Source organism: Convolutriloba macropyga, chromosome 7 (assembly GCF_964194025.1).
Source record: "Convolutriloba macropyga chromosome 7, txConMacr16.3, whole genome shotgun sequence".
NCBI lineage: Eukaryota > Metazoa > Xenacoelomorpha > Acoela > Convolutidae > Convolutriloba > Convolutriloba macropyga.
This window is the reverse complement of record NC_134474.1, coordinates 73,285,723-73,306,931: the sequence shown is the minus strand read 5'-3', so window position 1 is coordinate 73,306,931 and position 21,209 is coordinate 73,285,723. Positions and strand designations below refer to the sequence as shown.

Below are 21,209 nucleotides of genomic sequence, written 5' to 3'. Positions count from 1 at the left end.
CGAGAGCAATTATTGTCTTTTAGTCAATTTGGTTATAAAAAGCAAATTTCAACAATTGATGCTATCCTGAAATCGACAGAACAAATAATATTAGAGCTCAACAAGAAAAAAATGTTTCAGGTGCGTTTTTAGATCTTTCATAGGCTTTTGAATCTATAAACCACAAAATGCTGTTAAGTATACTTGAAAATATAGGTTTTGACGAACAAGCAACCAATTTAATAGAGAATTATTTGAATGAAAAAACGTAAAGTGTTGTTCTAAATGAGATTGAGCCAGTTAGGATAAATTTGCAATGAGGAGTTCCACAAGGTACTATTTTAGGACCTCTCTTATTTAACATTTACGTCAACGATTTAGAAAAAAATTACAGTAAAGAATTGCACGGTCGTCCAGTATGCAGACAACACTTTTCTTTTTACATCCGACACTGATGAAAAATCGTCATGAACAAAATTTGATCATGACATCTCAAAAGTTATTGATTTTTGTGCAAAGTTCCAGTTAATGGCGAACAAACAAAAAACAGAATATAGCGAAGTTCAGCGCCAGGAAGAGGTTAAAAATACTGTTCTGAATGTCGACAATGAAAAAATAGTAGAATCAAATAGTGTGAAGTATCTGGGAGTAATTTTTGATAGCAAACTAAAATTTGATGGAGAAGTAAAAAAAAGTTCTTAATAGAATGGCTTGTGGAATAAAAGTTTTGAATACACTTAATAAAAGTTTAATAGAGAAAACGAAAATATTATTACCTAATTTAATAGTTATAAGTCATCTACATTACTCCGCTTTAATTTTGATAGGGTTGCAAAAGTCATTTCTAACAACTTTAGCAAAACAATTGAATTGAGGAACAAAAACCATTTTTAATAGGAGAAAATACGATCGGTCCGCAGATCTGAAACATCGCAATAAAATATTACCAGTCTCTTTTCTCTTGAAATATCATTGCTCAAAATATTTTTTTCGCTTACTCAGCAACGATCTTGCAGCAAGTAAAATTGAACCTTTCTCTACCATGAGAATAAAACAACATAACAGGTCAAAAAATAGCGTTCGATATAAGAAAGAACAATAAGTTTTTAACTGATTCCTTTATTGCACAAGTTATTCCAACTTATAATAGTCTGCTTTCTAATATTAGACTGAAAACAACATCGAAAGCTTCATTAAAAAAGGAACAGGAAGAATATTTTTGGAAAGAATTTTTGAAGGACCCAAAGGTAACTTATATGAAAGATGACATTGAGAGCATTAGATTTTAATATTTATTTTTAGTCTTCATGATGTACTTATAAAATTGTGAGAACATTTGATGCTCGCATTTTAGGCCATTTTCTACTAATGTAAGTTAAAATTTTTAGTCACGTAATTCAGTGATTTTATAATTTTACATAATGTTATATTCTTAACTTTACACTGCCTCTTTTACCATTTGCATTTTATTCTTATGTGTATCAGAGGGAATTAACATTGTTCTTTTTTTAAACCCTAAAACTTTAGGCTTTGTGGCGTATTAATCACGTAAATTCCTGGCCTTTTCCACCTTGTAACCAGGTGTAACTGTAGAGCAAAAGAGTGACAATTTCGAGAAATGAGCGGTTTTTCTGCTTAGGCCCTGTGCATTGTGATGCTTCTGCTCTTCATACTACTTTCAGTCAGGGTCTCCGACGTTGAGTCTGACTGTGAAGGTTAGTGACTGACGCTCTCAAACTCTCAAAGTGAACAATTTCCAGGCAAAATAATGAAAACAAACATATCATGCCCAGTTCTGACACAATTCAAAGAATTTTCATTGGCTACACAAAGGACTAGACCTAGAATGGACCATAAATGGATTGGAAAAACGGCTAAGAAAAAAATCCGACCAAGAAATTGAAAAAGAAAGCAAAAATTGAAGTCAAATTGCTCAATGTGAACAAAAAAACTTCAATCGAGAAAGTGAAGTTTTGTTCAAACACCGTTTTCTCACTTTACATTGAAATTAGAGTGAAAAATTGTCTCCAAAATCACTTCTCCAATTTGACTCCAATAAACAAGAAAACTTGAAATCTTCAAAAAAATATAGCTTCCAAATACAATTCAAATTCTTTGAAACGTAAAAAGAGAAACAGAAAGCGAAAAGGAATCCTTAAAGCATCACCCAGGTCGAGGTGGCCAGACCGAAGTGACCCCTGATCAGACGAGTTTCGAGCGCACACATGTTCCCGGTGCGCTCGAATTACATGGTCTGGAAAAGGCTTCGAGCGCATTTTTGTCTGGACAATGGTCTGGAACTTGCCTGATCAGAGGCCACTTTGTTCTGGGACGGTCTGATCAGAGGTCACTTTGGTCTGGGACGGTCTGATCAGAGACAGTTTCAGGCGCACACAAGTCTGATCAGAGGCCGATTCGAGCGCACACTAGTCTGACCAGAGACCAATTCGAGCGACATTTTTTTCAAGTTTTTTTTTGTTTTCTTACTGACTTTTGTTGTCTCGGTTAAGAGACAACAATAAAACAGCATTCTGATCGTAACTTCATCTGAAAATCTGATGGGTTTGATCAGAACCAAGGGGTCCAGCTGATAACAACTGCCGGTCCCCTCAAGAAAAGATTTTGAATCAAAGTAAATCAAGACGTTTTTATGCAGAGCTGTCTAAGTTTATTTTTTCAGTTAAAAGCATAAAAAAATGGCATACTCAGTAATTTTTTTATCATTTTTTTTCGATTTACTTTCATTAACAATACTTTCAGGATTGGTTTTTTGTTAGTTGAATATAAGATTGATAAAATGATAGTGGAAATGAATATATTATAACGATATTGAGAGATTTGTTCATGTTTAAAATCATTCTCTGATCAGACTATTTCGAACGCACTTTAGTCTGGACAATGGTCTGGAACTCGTCTGGACAATAGTCTGAAACTTGTCTGATCAGGGGTCACTTCGGTCTGGAAATCGCCTGATCAGAGGCGGCTTCGAGCGCACTTCGAGCGCACAATGATCTTCGAGTGCATTCTTGTCTGATCAGAGGTTACTTCGGTCTGAGACGGTCTGATCAGAGGTCCCACTTGTCTGGGATGGTCTGATCAGAGGCGATTTCGAGCGCGACCTCAACGTGGGCAACCGTACAAAGAGGATGAAATCGTTTAACAACTGTCCGCGCCTTTCTGATTACCGTGTTACTTAACATTTCCTTGCGTTTTGCGTGTTGTGTTTTTGCTTTGATAATGGCTTGTTCAGCCTAATAAGAGGTAATTCTATCCGCTAGAAATTACGTATACCATTTTAAAGTTGGGTGAATATCAATTATCTGGGTTCATAATCTAACGGGGTGGTTATGATTGCAGGTAGATTTCATTGCAGAGCCGTAGCCTAATTGCAAAACGCTACTTAGAAGTCATTTTCAGTGAATAGAATTTTCTGGTTTTGATAAGCCCTCACTTTGCCGTTCTTTTTTTGGGCTCGACAAAATTTAATAACAAAGTCAAAATAGCGTCAGATAAAACTGAAAATAAACAAAATAACTTTTAATTCACCAGAAAAAAAAATGGTTATTCAGCTTATCATAATAAAGCTTGGTAACAATTAGACAAAAAAGAACAGAAACTTTAATGTTAGAAAGTTCGCTGATTTTAAAAAAAAAACAATTAGTTTCAAAGTAATGAAAACCATTAAGAATCAACTACAATATACCATAGGTTTATAATTACCAATTTTTCTATAGAAGGGACTTAAGAAATCTTGGTATTTAATTTTTTATGCAGTTACAAGAAGAAGAACAAACACACAACAAACTAAAAATCAATTAAAACTTGCCGGATAATGCTTTGGAAGCCGTAAAGCCATACTTTGGCCCCCAAAATAAGTTCGATTGAACCTTCGTCGAACAACGATAATGTATTATAAGGCCGCTCTTTATTGAAAAAAAGCAACAATTAGACAAAAAAAAAGAAAAAAATGGCAAAATTATGTAAAACTTGTTTTTTTCGAAAAAAAATTTAATTCCAAAGACATAAAAGTCATTAAATACAAAATGAAAATTTTGAATAGGTTCGTCCATTCTTCCAAAGGAAGCCCTTGAGACCTGCAATTATCCAGAACATGTCTTACGTCTACAAAAAGAACGTCAAGTATGACAAAAATCAAAAATTCATTTGTTTTTTTTTTGTGAAAAACCCGTTTCGAAGCCAGTAAAGTCATAACGAATTCTTAAAAATCATTAGATTTTGTGACACCAATCTTTTTTGACACCTTCCCTTGACAAAAATAATGTCATCTTTAACCTTTAACTAACGAGACCAGGTAACAAACAGACAATGAAAGGAACAAAATTGCGAAGTTGAAATGTTTTTTTTTTCATTTTGAAAAAACAATTGTTTTCAAAGTCATGAAAGCCATTATCTAACATCAAAACATCAGCTCATTTACTCTTCAGGAAAAGCCAATCGAACCGGGTCATTGTACAGGAAATTAAATGCGACTAAAAAGACAAAGTAAAAACGACAGTTAAAGATAAATTAAAAATTCAATTAAACTCTTCGAGAACGTACTGTCGAAGCGGTAAAGAACCACAATCTATATCTTTAAGCATTTAAATATTATCAATTTTGCGTTATGTTGAACGCGAAAACTGTGATATATGAACTGACAATAACGTGATAATTTGAGAAAACTAGAAAACATGAAAAATGGGCAAATACCTAAAAATTAAAAAAAAAATTGTGAAATCTAGTAGTACCAAAGACATAACACCATAACTTAAGGCGTAAGAACGCAATAAAGACTAAATTTGAATTCAGCAGAAAGAAGGAGCACTCTTTGATTGCTGACACAAGTTGACCAATCTAAGAGAAAAATGGAGGCAAAGTTCTATGAGCCATAAGTCAAGTCAAAACGACCATAAGCTTTCAAGCAATCAACTAGATAAATAATTTTTGAGCTAATTAGGAAGACAATAGGACCTATCACTAGTGAGCTTTGATGTGAAATGTTCTGTTATTTAATTAATATAAAAAAGATCGAATTTTTTTAATAAAAAACCGACTGACGACAATCCGAATTATTTTTGGATTTTAACGCCCCAAAATTGGTACAGAACTAGTCCTGCTAATGCTGATTGTCCATTAGGAATATTTATTTTTTGGAATGTCATTGATATAGATATTTTGTTTGTTAAAAAATCAAAAATAAATGCTGCGTTTTTGATAATCAACGAATGAAGTTAGCAAAAAACTGCAAATTTTATTTACAGAGCACTCTCAACGGAAGTTGAAGCGGAATTAGCCCCCTTTTTATTCTACAAAGATTGTGTTAGTGGTGTTTGGGTGTGCACTTCCTGCAAATTTAATCAGAGTGGACTAAAGAAACTTATTTCGTGCGGTTTTTGATGAAAAAGTCTGAATTTTGTGAAATATTTAGCCGGAATTTGTGACAAAAAAATCAATGAAAATAGCCGACAATATATTTTGTCTTTAAACATAAAATCAACAACATTTGTTTGAAAAACTTTATTAAATTTTATCAAATTGGCGAAATTTTAGTCAAAAATTCCGAAGAAAGGTGAATGAAATTAGCGGAATTCACTCTATTTTCTCGAAAGTTTAAACCTCGATATCTCGCTGTCAAAAACGAAAATTAAAAAAAAATCTTTTTAAATCCATATTCTACACTGGACAAGCTTTCTAATGATACCAGTCTCAACTCTCTACGATGCATATATCGATCGGCCACTATTGACTGAACAAAAAAAACCCATTTGGGTATATAGTTCCTCCCCCCCCCCTCAAGAGGGGTCGGAACAATAAGAGAACAAATGATTATATGGTCAACTCAGATGTTAGTGTCACAGCTTGGAGGCGTCACTGATGAGAGAAAATTTAAGATGTCCGATTAATGCTTTCAGTTTTTTTTCAAACAGGTGACACAAAATAAAGAATTTTGGTGCAACGAAATAATTCATTGCGTTTTACTAGAGTTCTAACAGAATTTTACCGCTAATTTTGACTGCAAGTCTTACTAAAGCCTACCGCTAGATTCACCGCATTCACTGCCAATAATGAAAAATTTTTGCGGCGAAAATTAAATTTATTTCACACCAATTCACCTCATTTCCTAAAATGATTCGAAGAGAAAAATCGATCCGGGTACGATAGATTTTGTAATAAACAGAAAAACCTGATAAATTGTAACACACGTTGAATGAACACACGTTGAGCATATATGAATTTCAGGTCGAATAAATCTTTTGGAGCAAGCTGATTTTGGCTTCCAAATTAGGAAACAAAACAACACAATAAACACACTTGAAGCAGAAGTCAAGCGACTGTCAACATCGAATGCTGTTCTCAATTCGAGGTTAACCAATTTGGAGAGCCGTTTGAATTCACTAGGAAATGGAACAAATAATTGAGGATACACACAAATGAATTCAGAAGTGAAAAAAAGTTTTACATATTTGTGTATAGTAATTACCTTAAAGTTGCAACGCAAGCAAACGTTCGAAGAACTCTTGGCATGCAAATGAAGAATGAAATGCTGATCTCTGCATGTTTAATATTTGAACTTTGACCTTTGAAACGTTCGATAGCGTTGCAACTTTATGGGACTGACTATATCAACACACCTCAACGTACTCAGCTCAGATGCCTCCCTCGACTTCGGCTAGAAATTGGTTGTCTAGAACTGAACTAGATCTAAAATATAGTTATCGTAGAAGCTTCTTCGGTTATTGATAAAAGTCTTGACCGGCGATGTTGATAATTATTAGTTAAGTGCGTGAACAAGAAGGAACCATTCAATCTTCTATTCAAATAGATCGCTTTCCTGAAAAATTACTGAAATAACGATCAAGTAGGTTCATAGTTGGACTTTTTCGTCTCCGGAAACAAGTAAGTTTCGATTATTATAATGATAACCAAAAGGTACTATATTACATGCCAATTTATATTACTAAACCATGGCTTAATGTTCTGACCCATTTCAGTGGGGGAGGAACTCTATACTTAAATGGGTTTTGTTTGTTCGGTCAATTTTGGCCGATCGAAAAAATTCATCGTAGAGAGCCGTGAGTGGTATAGCTGTGAGTTGTATTAGAAAGCCCGTCCAGCGTAGAATTTTGAATTGAGTTTTTATGTTAGTTAACGAGGTTTAAAGTTTTGTGAATAATAGACGGATTTTCATTGTTTTTTTTTGATATTTTCCGGAATTTTTGCCTTTATTTTGTGTCAGATTTGATAAAAATGTTTATATTGATTTTAAAAAAGTTTTTCGTTTGTTTTCTAAAGATGGAAGAGTGGCGATGAGATTTTTCATCTAACTCTTGGCTCAAACTCAAGCCACTTATTTGAAAAAAGAATCAGCGCTTTTATATCAAAAATACAAGAATTAAGCTTTTTTAGTCAACTTTGCTTCAGTTTTCCGAAGGTGAACCCCAAAAAAATTGCTGGTACAAATCGCTTCAACTCATGAGAGGGTTAGTTTACCTCTCTGCTCTCTTTGAAATTTTTCTTGGTTTGAAATTTTGCTGGTAACAAGCTAATATAATACTATAATTATACAAACAGAATCATTTTCCACTGATGTTTTTTTTGTCAGAATATCTATATGTTCATTTCACAGGGTACCATTTCATGTTCTTAATGAATGAATAGTAACAGCAGGGCTAGTTTTGGTCTGATGTTTTGAATTATTAAAAGCAAAAGTATTCCGGATTGTAATAAGTGGCTGTCGTTTTTTGTAACAAAGAGACTGCCTTTTTAAGTTCATTAGAGAACAGAACTTTTCGCAGCAAGGCTCACTATTGACAAGCCCAGTTGTTTTCATAAACAATTTCCAGGAAATCTTTTTACTTTTTCAAGCGAAAGCTTATTCTCGTGTTGACCTTTAAATACAATTGTTTTCAAAATAAACAATGGATTAGAGTTTTGCCACTGTTTTTCCTTTGTTTGGTCCACTTTCACCAGCACTGAGAGAATGCATATTCTACATAATTAAATTGCGGCTTCACGCTTCAAAAAAAATGTTTTCTGGCTTTGATACCACTAGTTTCGCCCAAATTAGACATTTTTTATGTTCTTTTTTGTGCTAACACATTATCAAATTGTTTATAGGCAGATTTTGCTTTATTGGTGTCAGGAAAAATTGAAAACAATTTTTTTGTGAATGGATTATAGTTTTAACGAATCCGACCCCATTTTCTAGAAGAACTTCATGATTCTTTTTTATTTCGTCTTCAATTGCCTTTTTTGTTGTCGTCTGAGAACTTCTGAATAACAAAACAAGAGTTTTTCATGGCTCTTTATGGAAGAGTACATGAGCCTATTTACTGATTCTAGTTGTTAGCTGATGGCTTTCAAGGTTTTAAAGACATTTTTTTCAAGAAATATGAAAGAATTTATTTTTAAATTTTCTGTCTTCTGTTCCTTTTGACAATTTGTTATATAGTCTCATTTATCATGGGTCACTTATCGCATAATAGTCTAGTCTTAAAAAGGAGCCAACCTTGGACGTTTTTATCCTTTTTCTCAGTTTAATAATATTTTGTTACTGATTGCTTCAGGTTTACTAAATACAACGTCTTTTTTTGCAAACAAAAACAAAATGAATTGTTTTTTTTTCCGTTTTTGTCTGCATTTGGAGTTCCTTCTTTAAACTAATGACAAATTCTGCGTGGTTGAAGATTTCAGTGGCCTCTGAGAGGTATAAAAACATATTTGACAACTTCATTTCACAGCTGATAAATTTTCATGACTTTGAAAATTTTTGTTTTCAAAAAGAAGGTGCTTTTGCTCTGCATATTTTGATTAAGGATACGTCTCATTGGTTTCGACAAATTAAGGAACCTAATAAATGATTTGAATTGATAGCTGATTGTTTTTCATGACTGTGAAAAATATTGTTTACAAAAAAATTATTTAGTTCTTTACTTTGCAGCTTCTGTTCTTTTATGTCTACAATTACAGATCAAATATCACAAAATTGGCTTCAAAAATGCGCAGTTGAACATATCTAAAGTTTTCATTGAATTGATAACTGATTTTACGGGTGCGACAACGGTTTTTCAAATTCTGTTTATATTTTTCTGTATCTGACGCTATTTTTTTTTAACTTCTTTCATTTTTTTAATTACAGATCTCAAGGGCTTATTTTGGAGGAATAAATGAATCTAAAATTCAATTGTTTTCAAAAAATTTTTTTTAACCTTGAGTATTGTGTTTTTTATCTATTCGTAACCTAATATCATTAAGTACAGAGCGCATATACTGTTGCTGACATAGAGGCTGGGGGGCAAAAAATATCAAGTCTAATGCTTTAACTAAATTCATCATGGTATTGACGGCTTCGAACTTGGGTTTTTCGAGAAAAAAAATTTGTTATCGTCTATTTGCAATTATGTCCGAAAACTTAGGACAATTTCGATCAAAAAAATCTCAACGGCCGCGTTTTGAGAGAATGAAAAAACCTAATCATTGAATTGAACTTTTAGCTAATGATTTTCATGTTCTTTGAATTATTTGTTTTTGAAAAATACAAACGTTGTTTTCAAGTTTTCTCTCTTTTGTCTGCTTGTTAGTCTCATTATTGAGTAGTCACATATCGCTTTATTGGCGTTCAAACGATATGCAACCAAACTGTTTGTTTTCTGTTCTTAGGTCAAAGATAATGGTCATAACGGCTTCAACACCGTTTTCTCGCAAAATTTTTTTGGAGTTTTTTTATGTTTTTTGTAGTCGTATGAAAAGAATAATGATAATGACAGGTCCCAATGTCTTATTAATGAGTTAAAAAGGGTCATTTTTTAAAGGTGTTCAGAAATATTTTAGTTCATACCTATTGTGAGTTTCATTACTTTGGACCCAATTGTTTTCAAAAATTATGAGCTTAATTTTTAAGGTAGACGATTTTGTTGTTTTGTGTCTTTTTGTTACGCAGTCTAATTTCGGACACGTTCCATATCTCTTCTAGTGATGAACAACGAAATCTTTTTTTTCAGTTTAGGTTTTATCCGACGCCCCCATTTAGTTTCCGTCATTAAGTTTTTCTGCAAATAGAAACGAGTTTTGATTGCTATTATTTTTTTGTTGTTATTTAATTTTGTTGTTTGTCTTGTCTTGTATTCATAATAATGACAATCTCCACGGCCCTCTAAACCGGTATTTTTAAAATTCCACTACGTTATTTGAGTTGAACGCAATTTTTTTTTCGAAAAGGTATTTTCGAAAAAATAATTGAACTCTTGAAACTTTTCTATCCTTTCCTCATTTGGTCGATAATTAAGCCAAAACTGCGGATGAGCGGGGTTGGAACATTATATGTAAACGCACATTACTGAGCTTCCTCTGTGTTATATATATTGTCATGTAATATATTAAATTTTTGGTTATAGTAAAAAAATTTACTTGATTCCAAAGAGTGTTCTATCTCAACTCTGATTGTGTTGCGGTTAAATTGTCGATTAGCTCGTACGACAGTGATTTTGAAATGACACTAATTGGATGTGAATTGGAAGTGAAGCATAAAGCAAAGCGAATTTTAAAAGGCTGTTGGCACAAATTGAAAAAAAATTGAAATGGAATAGGACCTGACATACTATTTAACAAGAAGTTTTGTTAAACTGCTTGGGTTTTTTTTATTTCTTCAAGTGCTACATTCAGCTAACACCCTATAGTGTCCTTTCTATAGACTATTTTGGCTGAGACTGTTTTGGTCTGTTTTGTTATGTCTTACTTGTTAAGGCTTAATCTCTGGGGTTGTATTATCTGGACATGGGCTGAGTTTGTTGAGCTGTTTTGTATCTGATTTTCATCTTTTCAGTTTACCAACCCAACCCCCTTAACCCCCAAGATGAATGGGTGAATAATGTTCGCCCGAAAGCGCATGTGCTGTAACGTTACTTGATGGGTAATAAAATGGGGCAAAAATTCTATAAGGGTGTGCAGAACAACATACTGGGTAGGTAAAAAACTGGAGAGAATAGATGAAACCAGAAAATTCATATCTAAACTTTCGGTTAATTTTGTGACTTTCGCCATAGACATTTGTTTGCATTTGACTAGTTACTTGTTTTTAAATTAATTTTTTATTATATATATTTAGCAACGAGTCGTGAAATAGCTATTTTGGCGATTTTGGAACTATCTGAATGATTCAATGACGCAATCAAAAATTAAATCCTTTCAGTTAAATGTTAATTTTTCGTTTGAACCACGCTTTGGTTGCACCAAGGTTATTTAATTTTAAAAATTTTAAAAATTACTTCAAACTGCATCATATATCATCAAATTTTGCAAAAGTACTTCCTGAAGCTAGTGAGGTTGTTTTGAGTATCAATATGCGCAGCCAAACAGGAAAAGCAGCAAAACAGGTTGCATTTCCGAAATAAGCTGTCCCGGGTGAGCAATTATTTGTGGCCATTTAGGGATCCAATATGACGTCAGAAAAACCATAACATAAAACCCAATCGAACCTTCTACAAATATAATACAATGATTGTACTAGCAGCTATGTTGATTACGTTTTGATACGTATTTCATCAAATAGAATCCCTGAATGGCTTCAGAAAATGACCCATTTGAGACAGCTAATACTGTATATACAAACTTTTTAGCTCACTCTAAGCCACAAGTACTTCAAAATGTTCTCATTAGCCTGACTACGACGTTTCAAAAAATTTGATGCTCAATTAAACCAAAATTTGGTCTACAGAATGGTTTTTAAATTGAAATTAAAAATCTCCGTTTTAAACAAACAAGCTTTAATTTTATCACACAAAATTTACACAAATAGGGGGTGTTTCTATGACCTTTCTATTCCAAGAATTGACCGGTGCTGCACTAAAGAAGTCTTAAAGCTGAAATTTTCCAGAATTATAGCTTTGCTGAATAGCTGAAAACTATTAAAGAAATCATAGATATCTGAACGCATCTGATTTTAGCACTGTTTAACATTTTCGTTTTCTCCAAGATTTTCGTGAAATGTTGTGATTGAGGAATCTTTCAAGTGATTGTGTTATCATGTTTTATCACTCCGAACTACCTGTACACAAAAGTGAATGCGAAATTGGGTCAACAATTTATGAATTGAGTTTATTGGTTTGATTACAATAGTAAGTAATTATTTGGACAGTCCACATCAATTAATTTTTGCCATTATAAAATTCCAGATTTTTTTTCACTTTTCACAGAGAACATCCCAAATGTCTGGTAAAATAGAACATATTGAAACAAAATTGAAAACCGCGCATTAGACCACGCATATGGGTGAAATATTAACTGGAGTGCCTTCAGAATAAATTATACTGCAGTTCTATCTGCTTTTTTCCTGTCATATGTGACCTGGTAGTTTATTGAAAATTTGTGCATTTTTTTTGTATAAATGCCTTTTTTGTATGCGTTTATGCATAAACTGTGTATATTTTCTCAAAAATTACTCTATAATTCCTGTACGATTACCGCGAAACAATATATAGTTTCCGTAAGGCAACCAAGAAAACTTTTGAGATTGCTAGAAACTCAAGTTATCAACACATAGTTAAGGTAAAATGAAAAAGGGAAAAAAATGTCTTGACATAATGCAGTTGTTCATTTTGACCCAGACCTGTAGCGGTTTTGCTAAAATTACCTCATTATAAGATTTTGCTCCTTCAGAAACAGCAATCATTTGATAAATTAAGTTTTCAGATCCGGTATTTGCTCATGACATAAACACACCTTATCTCAGGTGTCCGATCAAGATTGCGCGAGCTCAAATGCCATCCTTAAAATTTCGGAAGTGATGCACCAAAAAGGAAAAACAGTTTACTCCTGTAAACAAACAATTATAGGAGATATCTTCGGCAGTGACCAAAATTAAACATCACAAAATTTTATTAAAAAAGGTCTAATTTAATTTTGCATTGAAGCGAATCTCAATGACTCATACGTCTTCTAATTAGTTTTAATTTCTATCAACTAATCGCGTGCTGCAGGTTTACAAAAATTGCTTGTTACTATAGCCGCCGAACAAACACAGCAGTAAAGGCAAAAGCAGGCGAGCAATTGATGCAAGGCGTGTTTTCAAATGTATCAAATAAAATTGAGATGACTAAGAAGTTGTCTTCAAACCACTTTGTTGTCAATACTTTTTCGGCAGTCAGAATCATGACACGCCTTACTAATAAGTAAAAGTTTGAGAAATCAGTCGTGAAAATTTATCGCACGACCGATTTCACGAGCAAAAAATTTTACTCTTTTTGCTGCATTGTAAAAGTAATCATTCATCTTTTACTTTGATGAGTCACCGATGCGAGTCTTTCAAATACGCGTTCTTTTCAAAACGATCAACCGTTCGTGCTGGAACAATGACTCATTTCAAATTTACTTATTCGACTTTCAAAATTAACTGGCAGCGAAGCTTTTTTTACAACAAAAAAGAAAATTTATTACTTTTCACAAGTTTTCTGCAAGATAACTACAAAAATCTGCTACAAATAAAAACTATCACTTTAGTAATTCAGCTTTAGTTTGTTTAGTAACTTAGCCTCAGTTTTCAAAAATTCGTCTCAAAGTGCAGAAAATTCACCACTGCAATCGATCGGAGCTAGACGTAAGATTATTTGATAATTGCTATCAAAGAAAGAAAGAAAACAAGATAATAGCTTAGCTGCGAAAATGGCACCGGGTGACAGAAACTCATATTTGGATATGGGTGATGTAATGAGCAATTATTACACTTCTGGCCCTAAAGGAGAAACGTGCAACTATGTCAATGAAAGTCTTCAAGGAAAAGTTGTCCCAGGCGAAGAACTCTATCAGGTGGGTTTTTTATATGTGGGTTTTCAAACGTTATTTAAAAAGTTGAGGGGTCAATTTTCTACAGTATAAGGTCAACAATTTGATTTCAATAAAAGGTATACTGTATGTATCAATATTAAAGAAATATACTGTTAAATCTGTAGAGTTCTATAGAAGACAGGCGTAACCGAGAGCCAGACCAAAACGGCCTCTGACCGGATCGTGCCAGACGGAAATAACCTCTGATCAGACGGTTACAGACGGAAATAACCTCTGATCAGACGGTTACAGACGGAAATAACCTCTGATCAGACGGTTACAGACGGAAACAACCACTGATCAGTCAATCACAGACCAAAATGACTTTTGACAGGAATAACTGCACCGGAAAATTTTTATGCGATCGAAACAGTAGTAGTGAAAATGCCTGGTTTGTAACGGGGGGGGACCTGTCCCCCCCGTTACAATTCAGGCATGGCCTTTTTTAGGTATCCTTTTCGAAAACTTGTAAAATTTCTCGAAAATTTTGTTTCTCGAGGTTGGGAAAGACTTGTAATTTTTTTGAGAGTTTGGTATTGTGAGAGTGGTGGAACTTGTAAAAATTTTGGAAAAAAAATTTGGTGGGGTGAATGAGTGAAACTTGTAAAATTTTTCGAAAATTTTTCGAAAATTTTATTTTTCGTGGTTGACAAGACTTGTAATTTTTTTGTAAAATTGGTGTTGTGAGAGTGTTGGGACTTGTAAAATTTTTGAAAAAAAAGTTGGTGTGGTGAATGAGTGAAACTTGTAAAATTTTTCGAAAATTTTGAATTTTTTTTAAAAATTCTGAATCCTTTTTCTAGTCTAATGAGACTAATGAAGGACTGAAAAGCGAAATTGACTAACCTGATGGAATAATGAGGTGAGGGAAGAAAAAAGATAGTTTAAAATTGATAAGTTTCTGTTCCAATGTAAGAAATTTAATAGTTTTGCGAGTCTGAGACCGCACAAGTGGTATTAATTTTATGGGTTTTATTGCCCATATGTTTGAATTAACAAGCAAGTGTGAAGTAATGAAATTGGAAGTTTGTTGAATTTCAAGCCTGGAGAAAAGTTTTATGTAGAGTTTCGAACTGAAAATAGCGCATGAGAATGAATAGGGGACAAAATATCGTGAAAATTGACTGAAAAATAGAAGAAATTGGGGTTTAAAATTTGTCTGAAAATTGGTTAAAAAAGTGATTTTATCGCTTCATTACTGTGTCGGGAAATGATTGATATGGGGGTCAATTGAATTTTGGAGAAAGTGCGGGTTGAAAATAGTTTGAATGGAGCGCTTAAGGTGTATTTTTGAAGCCATTTTGCGTCAAAAACACACAAAATTTTGAAAAAAAAGTGCAAAAATTGGTGTTTTTTGGTAGTAAAAAATTAAAAAAAATTGTTTTTCGCCGCCAATAAGCATTTTTATACAATTTAAAAACTGTTAAAATATGGTACGAGAAATACTGTCAAGGAATCGGGTTTTTATTAAATATTATTTAGTGGTAACTTGTAACTACATTTTTTGTATTTTTTGATGAAAAAAGGCCAAAAATGTGCAGAAATTGTTAATTTTTGAGGTAAGAATGTAGAATGAAATGTTCTATGCTAGTTATAAGGGAGTGGACAACAAAGTTTTATAAGGTGAAAGTTTGCTCGAACAACTAATAAAGAGTAATTGGGTGTTGTTTGCATGTTACTTTTTGTTAAATTTTTGTTTTTTTTTGGCATTTTTTGACAAAAAAAGTGAAAAAATCGATGTTTCTTGGGCGATCAATGTAGAATAAATTAATGGTTCTTAGTTGAAACGCAATTTGCAATGAAAGTTTGTCATTTAATAGCTTGGTGAAACAAATGATAGTGATTAATTGGGTGCTGAATATATGTTTTTTTGTTACTTTTTATGTTTTTTAGTTAAAACTATCAATATTTTGCGAACCAAATGTTATGAAAGAACAGTCGGCTAAAATAGCTGACGTCCAATTGTACAGTTCTCAGTGTGCAAGGTCATTTTTATTATTTGCGCTGAAATTGTGAATAAAAAAGTTTGAGAGATTAAGAACAAAAAGAACATGATTTGGGCAATTTTGCCGGCGATTAACACATTTATGTATCTACGAAGACTTCTTTTAAGTGTTCATGTATGACTTCACAACATGGTAGACAAAACTTGGGTGTGGCAACCATAAAACTAGGCTGAGTTTGAGTTTGAGTTCTATTTTTGGCTTATCTGTGCAATCGACCTTGTAAAGCCAAAGTGAGGAAAAGTGGTCTTATATAGTTTTATTGGTAGTTCATTTTCTTTAGGATTCCATTGAAAGCGAGCCGTGTTTCCTAAATTTCTCTTACTGAGTGTTGATACCATTAAAAGCGTATTTCTTGTCCACAACGGAAACAAAGTTATGACTGAAAAATTTTCCTTTCACGATAATAGTGACTTTTACCACGAAATTTTGTGCTCTAGCAAACGACTTGTTGTTGCTTCAGTGAAAACATACGAAACAACGGGAACATATATTACCCTACGACTCTTCAAAAAAGACTCCGAGGAATTTCGTTCTAACCAAAGAATAACTCTGTCAGCTGCTGAATTCGATCTTCTCGGCCAGAAAATAAAAACCATTCAAGATCTATCGTCTCCAGGAACCGCAAAGAAAAATAAACGAAGGCAGCGAACTGGTTGTGAAAGTGATCTCGAAGAACGAGCCCAGTACGAAGGTGGAAGAGCAAAAAAATCACGACAAAAAATTGCACATAAAGCAAGTGAAAGTGACAAAGAAAATTAATTAGCAAAATGGTGGAGGCAATGGTTGAGCGCACGCCGGAATATTTTCGTCAGTTTGCCAAACAATATCGCTACTTTATATGTCAAAGCGAGCCTATATTTGACCATACAGTAACAAAGAACTTTGCCAACGGCTTGCATTTGAATGACGATTATTGTAAAGTACCTGGATTTCATTATCATGTTATTGCCTCCAATGATCAACTTCCTGATTCTTTCAAGTCTTCAGCATCCAAACCATTCATTATACCCTGTCTCTTCACCTGTTTCAAACTACTTATTAAAACTAATTTGACAAATACAGTTTTTCGTGGAGAAATAATGAAGAAAATTGACGAAGCGGTGAACTACAACGAGCAACACCAATTGAACTTTGCAAACTCTAAGCGAAAACTACCTAACGTTGATTGTGTTTTTACTAATAATGTTCAAACTCAAACTGACTTTTTGCCTAATTGTACGATTGATAGATTCTATAGTATTTATAATGGTGGTCTATACGGTGAGCTTTCCAAAATACTTGATATATTAAATAGTGGCTATGGTTGTTTGCATGTTGACAATAGTTTCATTTTGATAAATTTTATTATGGAATCGAAATCTTCTAATTAATACTTGTGTTCTCTGTTGTCTTTGAGGAGGAATAGCTGAAAACTATTAAAGAAATCATAGATATCTGAACGCATCTGATTTTAGCACTGTTTAACATTTTCGTTTTCTCCAAGATTTTCGTGAAATGTTGTGATTGAGGAATCTTTCAAGTGATTGTGTTATCATGTTTTATCACTCCGAACTACCTGTACACAAAAGTGAATGCGAAATTGGGTCAACAATTTATGAATTGAGTTTATTGGTTTGATTACAATAGTAAGTAATTATTTGGACAGTCCACATCAATTAATTTTTGCCATTATAAAATTCCAGATTTTTTTTCACTTTTCACAGAGAACATCCCAAATGTCTGGTAAAATAGAACATATTGAAACAAAATTGAAAACCGCGCATTAGACCACGCATATGGGTGAAATATTAACTGGAGTGCCTTCAGAATAAATTATACTGCAGTTCTATCTGCTTTTTTCCTGTCATATGTGACCTGGTAGTTTATTGAAAATTTGTGCATTTTTTTTGTATAAATGCCTTTTTTGTATGCGTTTATGCATAAACTGTGTATATTTTCTCAAAAATTACTCTATAATTCCTGTACGATTACCGCGAAACAATATATAGTTTCCGTAAGGCAACCAAGAAAACTTTTGAGATTGCTAGAAACTCAAGTTATCAACACATAGTTAAGGTAAAATGAAAAAGGGAAAAAAATGTCTTGACATAATGCAGTTGTTCATTTTGACCCAGACCTGTAGCGGTTTTGCTAAAATTACCTCATTATAAGATTTTGCTCCTTCAGAAACAGCAATCATTTGATAAATTAAGTTTTCAGATCCGGTATTTGCTCATGACATAAACACACCTTATCTCAGGTGTCCGATCAAGATTGCGCGAGCTCAAATGCCATCCTTAAAATTTCGGAAGTGATGCACCAAAAAGGAAAAACAGTTTACTCCTGTAAACAAACAATTATAGGAGATATCTTCGGCAGTGACCAAAATTAAACATCACAAAATTTTATTAAAAAAGGTCTAATTTAATTTTGCATTGAAGCGAATCTCAATGACTCATACGTCTTCTAATTAGTTTTAATTTCTATCAACTAATCGCGTGCTGCAGGTTTACAAAAATTGCTTGTTACTATAGCCGCCGAACAAACACAGCAGTAAAGGCAAAAGCAGGCGAGCAATTGATGCAAGGCGTGTTTTCAAATGTATCAAATAAAATTGAGATGACTAAGAAGTTGTCTTCAAACCACTTTGTTGTCAATACTTTTTCGGCAGTCAGAATCATGACACGCCTTACTAATAAGTAAAAGTTTGAGAAATCAGTCGTGAAAATTTATCGCACGACCGATTTCACGAGCAAAAAATTTTACTCTTTTTGCTGCATTGTAAAAGTAATCATTCATCTTTTACTTTGATGAGTCACCGATGCGAGTCTTTCAAATACGCGTTCTTTTCAAAACGATCAACCGTTCGTGCTGGAACAATGACTCATTTCAAATTTACTTATTCGACTTTCAAAATTAACTGGCAGCGAAGCTTTTTTTACAACAAAAAAGAAAATTTATTACTTTTCACAAGTTTTCTGCAAGATAACTACAAAAATCTGCTACAAATAAAAACTATCACTTTAGTAATTCAGCTTTAGTTTGTTTAGTAACTTAGCCTCAGTTTTCAAAAATTCGTCTCAAAGTGCAGAAAATTCACAACTGCAATCGATCGGAGCTAGACGTAAGATTATTTGATAATTGCTATCAAAGAAAGAAAGAAAACAAGATAATAGCTTAGCTGCGAAAATGGCACCGGGTGACAGAAACTCATATTTGGATATGGGTGATGTAATGAGCAATTATTACACTTCTGGCCCTAAAGGAGAAACGTGCAACTATGTCAATGAAAGTCTTCAAGGAAAAGTTGTCCCAGGCGAAGAACTCTATCAGGTGGGTTTTTTATATGTGGGTTTTCAAACGTTATTTAAAAAGTTGAGGGGTCAATTTTCTACAGTATAAGGTCAACAATTTGATTTCAATAAAAGGTATACTGTATGTATCAATATTAAAGAAATATACTGTTAAATCTGTAGAGTTCTATAGAAGACAGGCGTAACCGAGAGCCAGACCAAAACGGCCTCTGACCGGACCGTGCCAGACGGAAATAACCTCTGATCAGACGGTTACAGACGGAAATAACCTCTGATCAGACGGTTACAGACGGAAATAACCTCTGATCAGACGGTTACAGACGGAAACAACCACTGATCAGTCAATCACAGACCAAAATGACTTTTGACAGGAATAACTGCACCGGAAAATTTTTATGCGATCGAAACAGTAGTAGTGAAAATGCCTGGTTTGTAACGGGGGGGGACCTGTCCCCCCCGTTACAATTCAGGCATGGCCTTTTTTAGGTATCCTTTTCGAAAACTTGTAAAATTTCTCGAAAATTTTGTTTCTCGAGGTTGGGAAAGACTTGTAATTTTTTTGAGAGTTTGGTATTGTGAGAGTGGTGGAACTTGTAAAAATTTTGGAAAAAAAATTTGGTGGGGTGAATGAGTGAAACTTGTAAAATTTTTCGAAAATTTTTCGAAAATTTTATTTTTCGTGGTTGACAAGACTTGTAATTTTTTTGTAAAATTGGTGTTGTGAGAGTGTTGGGACTTGTAAAATTTTTGAAAAAAAAGTTGGTGTGGTGAATGAGTGAAACTTGTAAAATTTTTCGAAAATTTTGAATTTTTTTTAAAAATTCTGAATCCTTTTTCTAGTCTAATGAGACTAATGAAGGACTGAAAAGCGAAATTGACTAACCTGATGGAATAATGAGGTGAGGGAAGAAAAAAGATAGTTTAAAATTGATAAGTTTCTGTTCCAATGTAAGAAATTTAATAGTTTTGCGAGTCTGAGACCGCACAAGTGGTATTAATTTTATGGGTTTTATTGCCCATATGTTTGAATTAACAAGCAAGTGTGAAGTAATGAAATTGGAAGTTTGTTGAATTTCAAGCCTGGAGAAAAGTTTTATGTAGAGTTTCGAACTGAAAATAGCGCATGAGAATGAATAGGGGACAAAATATCGTGAAAATTGACTGAAAAATAGAAGAAATTGGGGTTTAAAATTTGTCTGAAAATTGGTTAAAAAAGTGATTTTATCGCTTCATTACTGTGTCGGGAAATGATTGATATGGGGGTCAATTGAATTTTGGAGAAAGTGCGGGTTGAAAATAGTTTGAATGGAGCGCTTAAGGTGTATTTTTGAAGCCATTTTGCGTCAAAAACAGACAAAATTTTGAAAAAAAAGTGCAAAAATTGGTGTTTTTTGGTAGTAAAAAGTTAAAAAAAATTGTTTTTCGCCGCCAATAAGCATTTTTATACAATTTAAAAACTGTTAAAATATGGTACGAGAAATACTGTCAAGGAATCGGGTTTTTATTAAATATTATTTAGTGGTAACTTGTAACTACATTTTTTGTATTTTTTGATGAAAAAAGGCCAAAAATGTGCAGAAATTGTTAATTTTTGAGGTAAGAATGTAGAATGAAATGTTCTATGCTAGTTATAAGGGAGTGGACAACAAATTTTTATAAGGTGAAAGTTTGCTCGAACAACTAATAAAGAGTAATTGGGTGTTGTTTGCATGTTACTTTTTGTTAAATTTTTGTTTTTTTTGGCATTTTTTGACAAAAAAAGTGAAAAAATCGATGTTTCTTGGGCGATCAATGTAGAATAAATTAATGGTTCTTAGTTGAAACGCAATTTGCAATGAAAGTTTGTCATTTAATAGCTTGGTGAAACAAATGATAGTGATTAATTGGGTGCTGAATATATGTTTTTTTGTTACTTTTTATGTTTTTTAGTTAAAACTATCAATATTTTGCGAACCAAATGTTATGAAAGAACAGTCGGCTAAAATAGCTGATGTCCAATTGTACAGTTCTCAGTGTGCAATGTCATTTTTATTATTTGCGCTGAAATTGTGAATAAAAAAGTTTGAGAGATTAAGAACAAAAAGAACATGATTTGGGCAATTTTGCCGGCGAT

The 21,209-nt window shown here is 33.3% G+C and overlaps 2 protein-coding genes across 5 annotated transcripts in view; both read left to right on the top strand.

The window, feature by feature from the left end:
• The window catches only part of LOC142342525 (uncharacterized), a 50,892-nt gene extending 44,463 nt beyond the window's left edge, over window positions 1-6,429 (top strand). The window contains exons 5-6 of one of the 2 annotated variants that reach the window (XM_075393872.1): window positions 1,619-1,694; window positions 6,220-6,429. In XM_075393872.1, coding sequence (XP_075249987.1) covers window positions 1,619-1,694; window positions 6,220-6,398 — 255 coding nt within the window. In that variant the 3' untranslated portion in view covers window positions 6,399-6,429. The remainder of the gene's footprint in view (window positions 1-1,618; window positions 1,695-6,219) is intronic. The other variant, XM_075393873.1, reaches the window with a different exon arrangement.
• LOC142343317 (uncharacterized) overlaps window positions 1-21,209 on the top strand; it is a 199,289-nt gene that overhangs the window by 135,114 nt on the left and 42,966 nt on the right. The window lies entirely within an intron of this gene.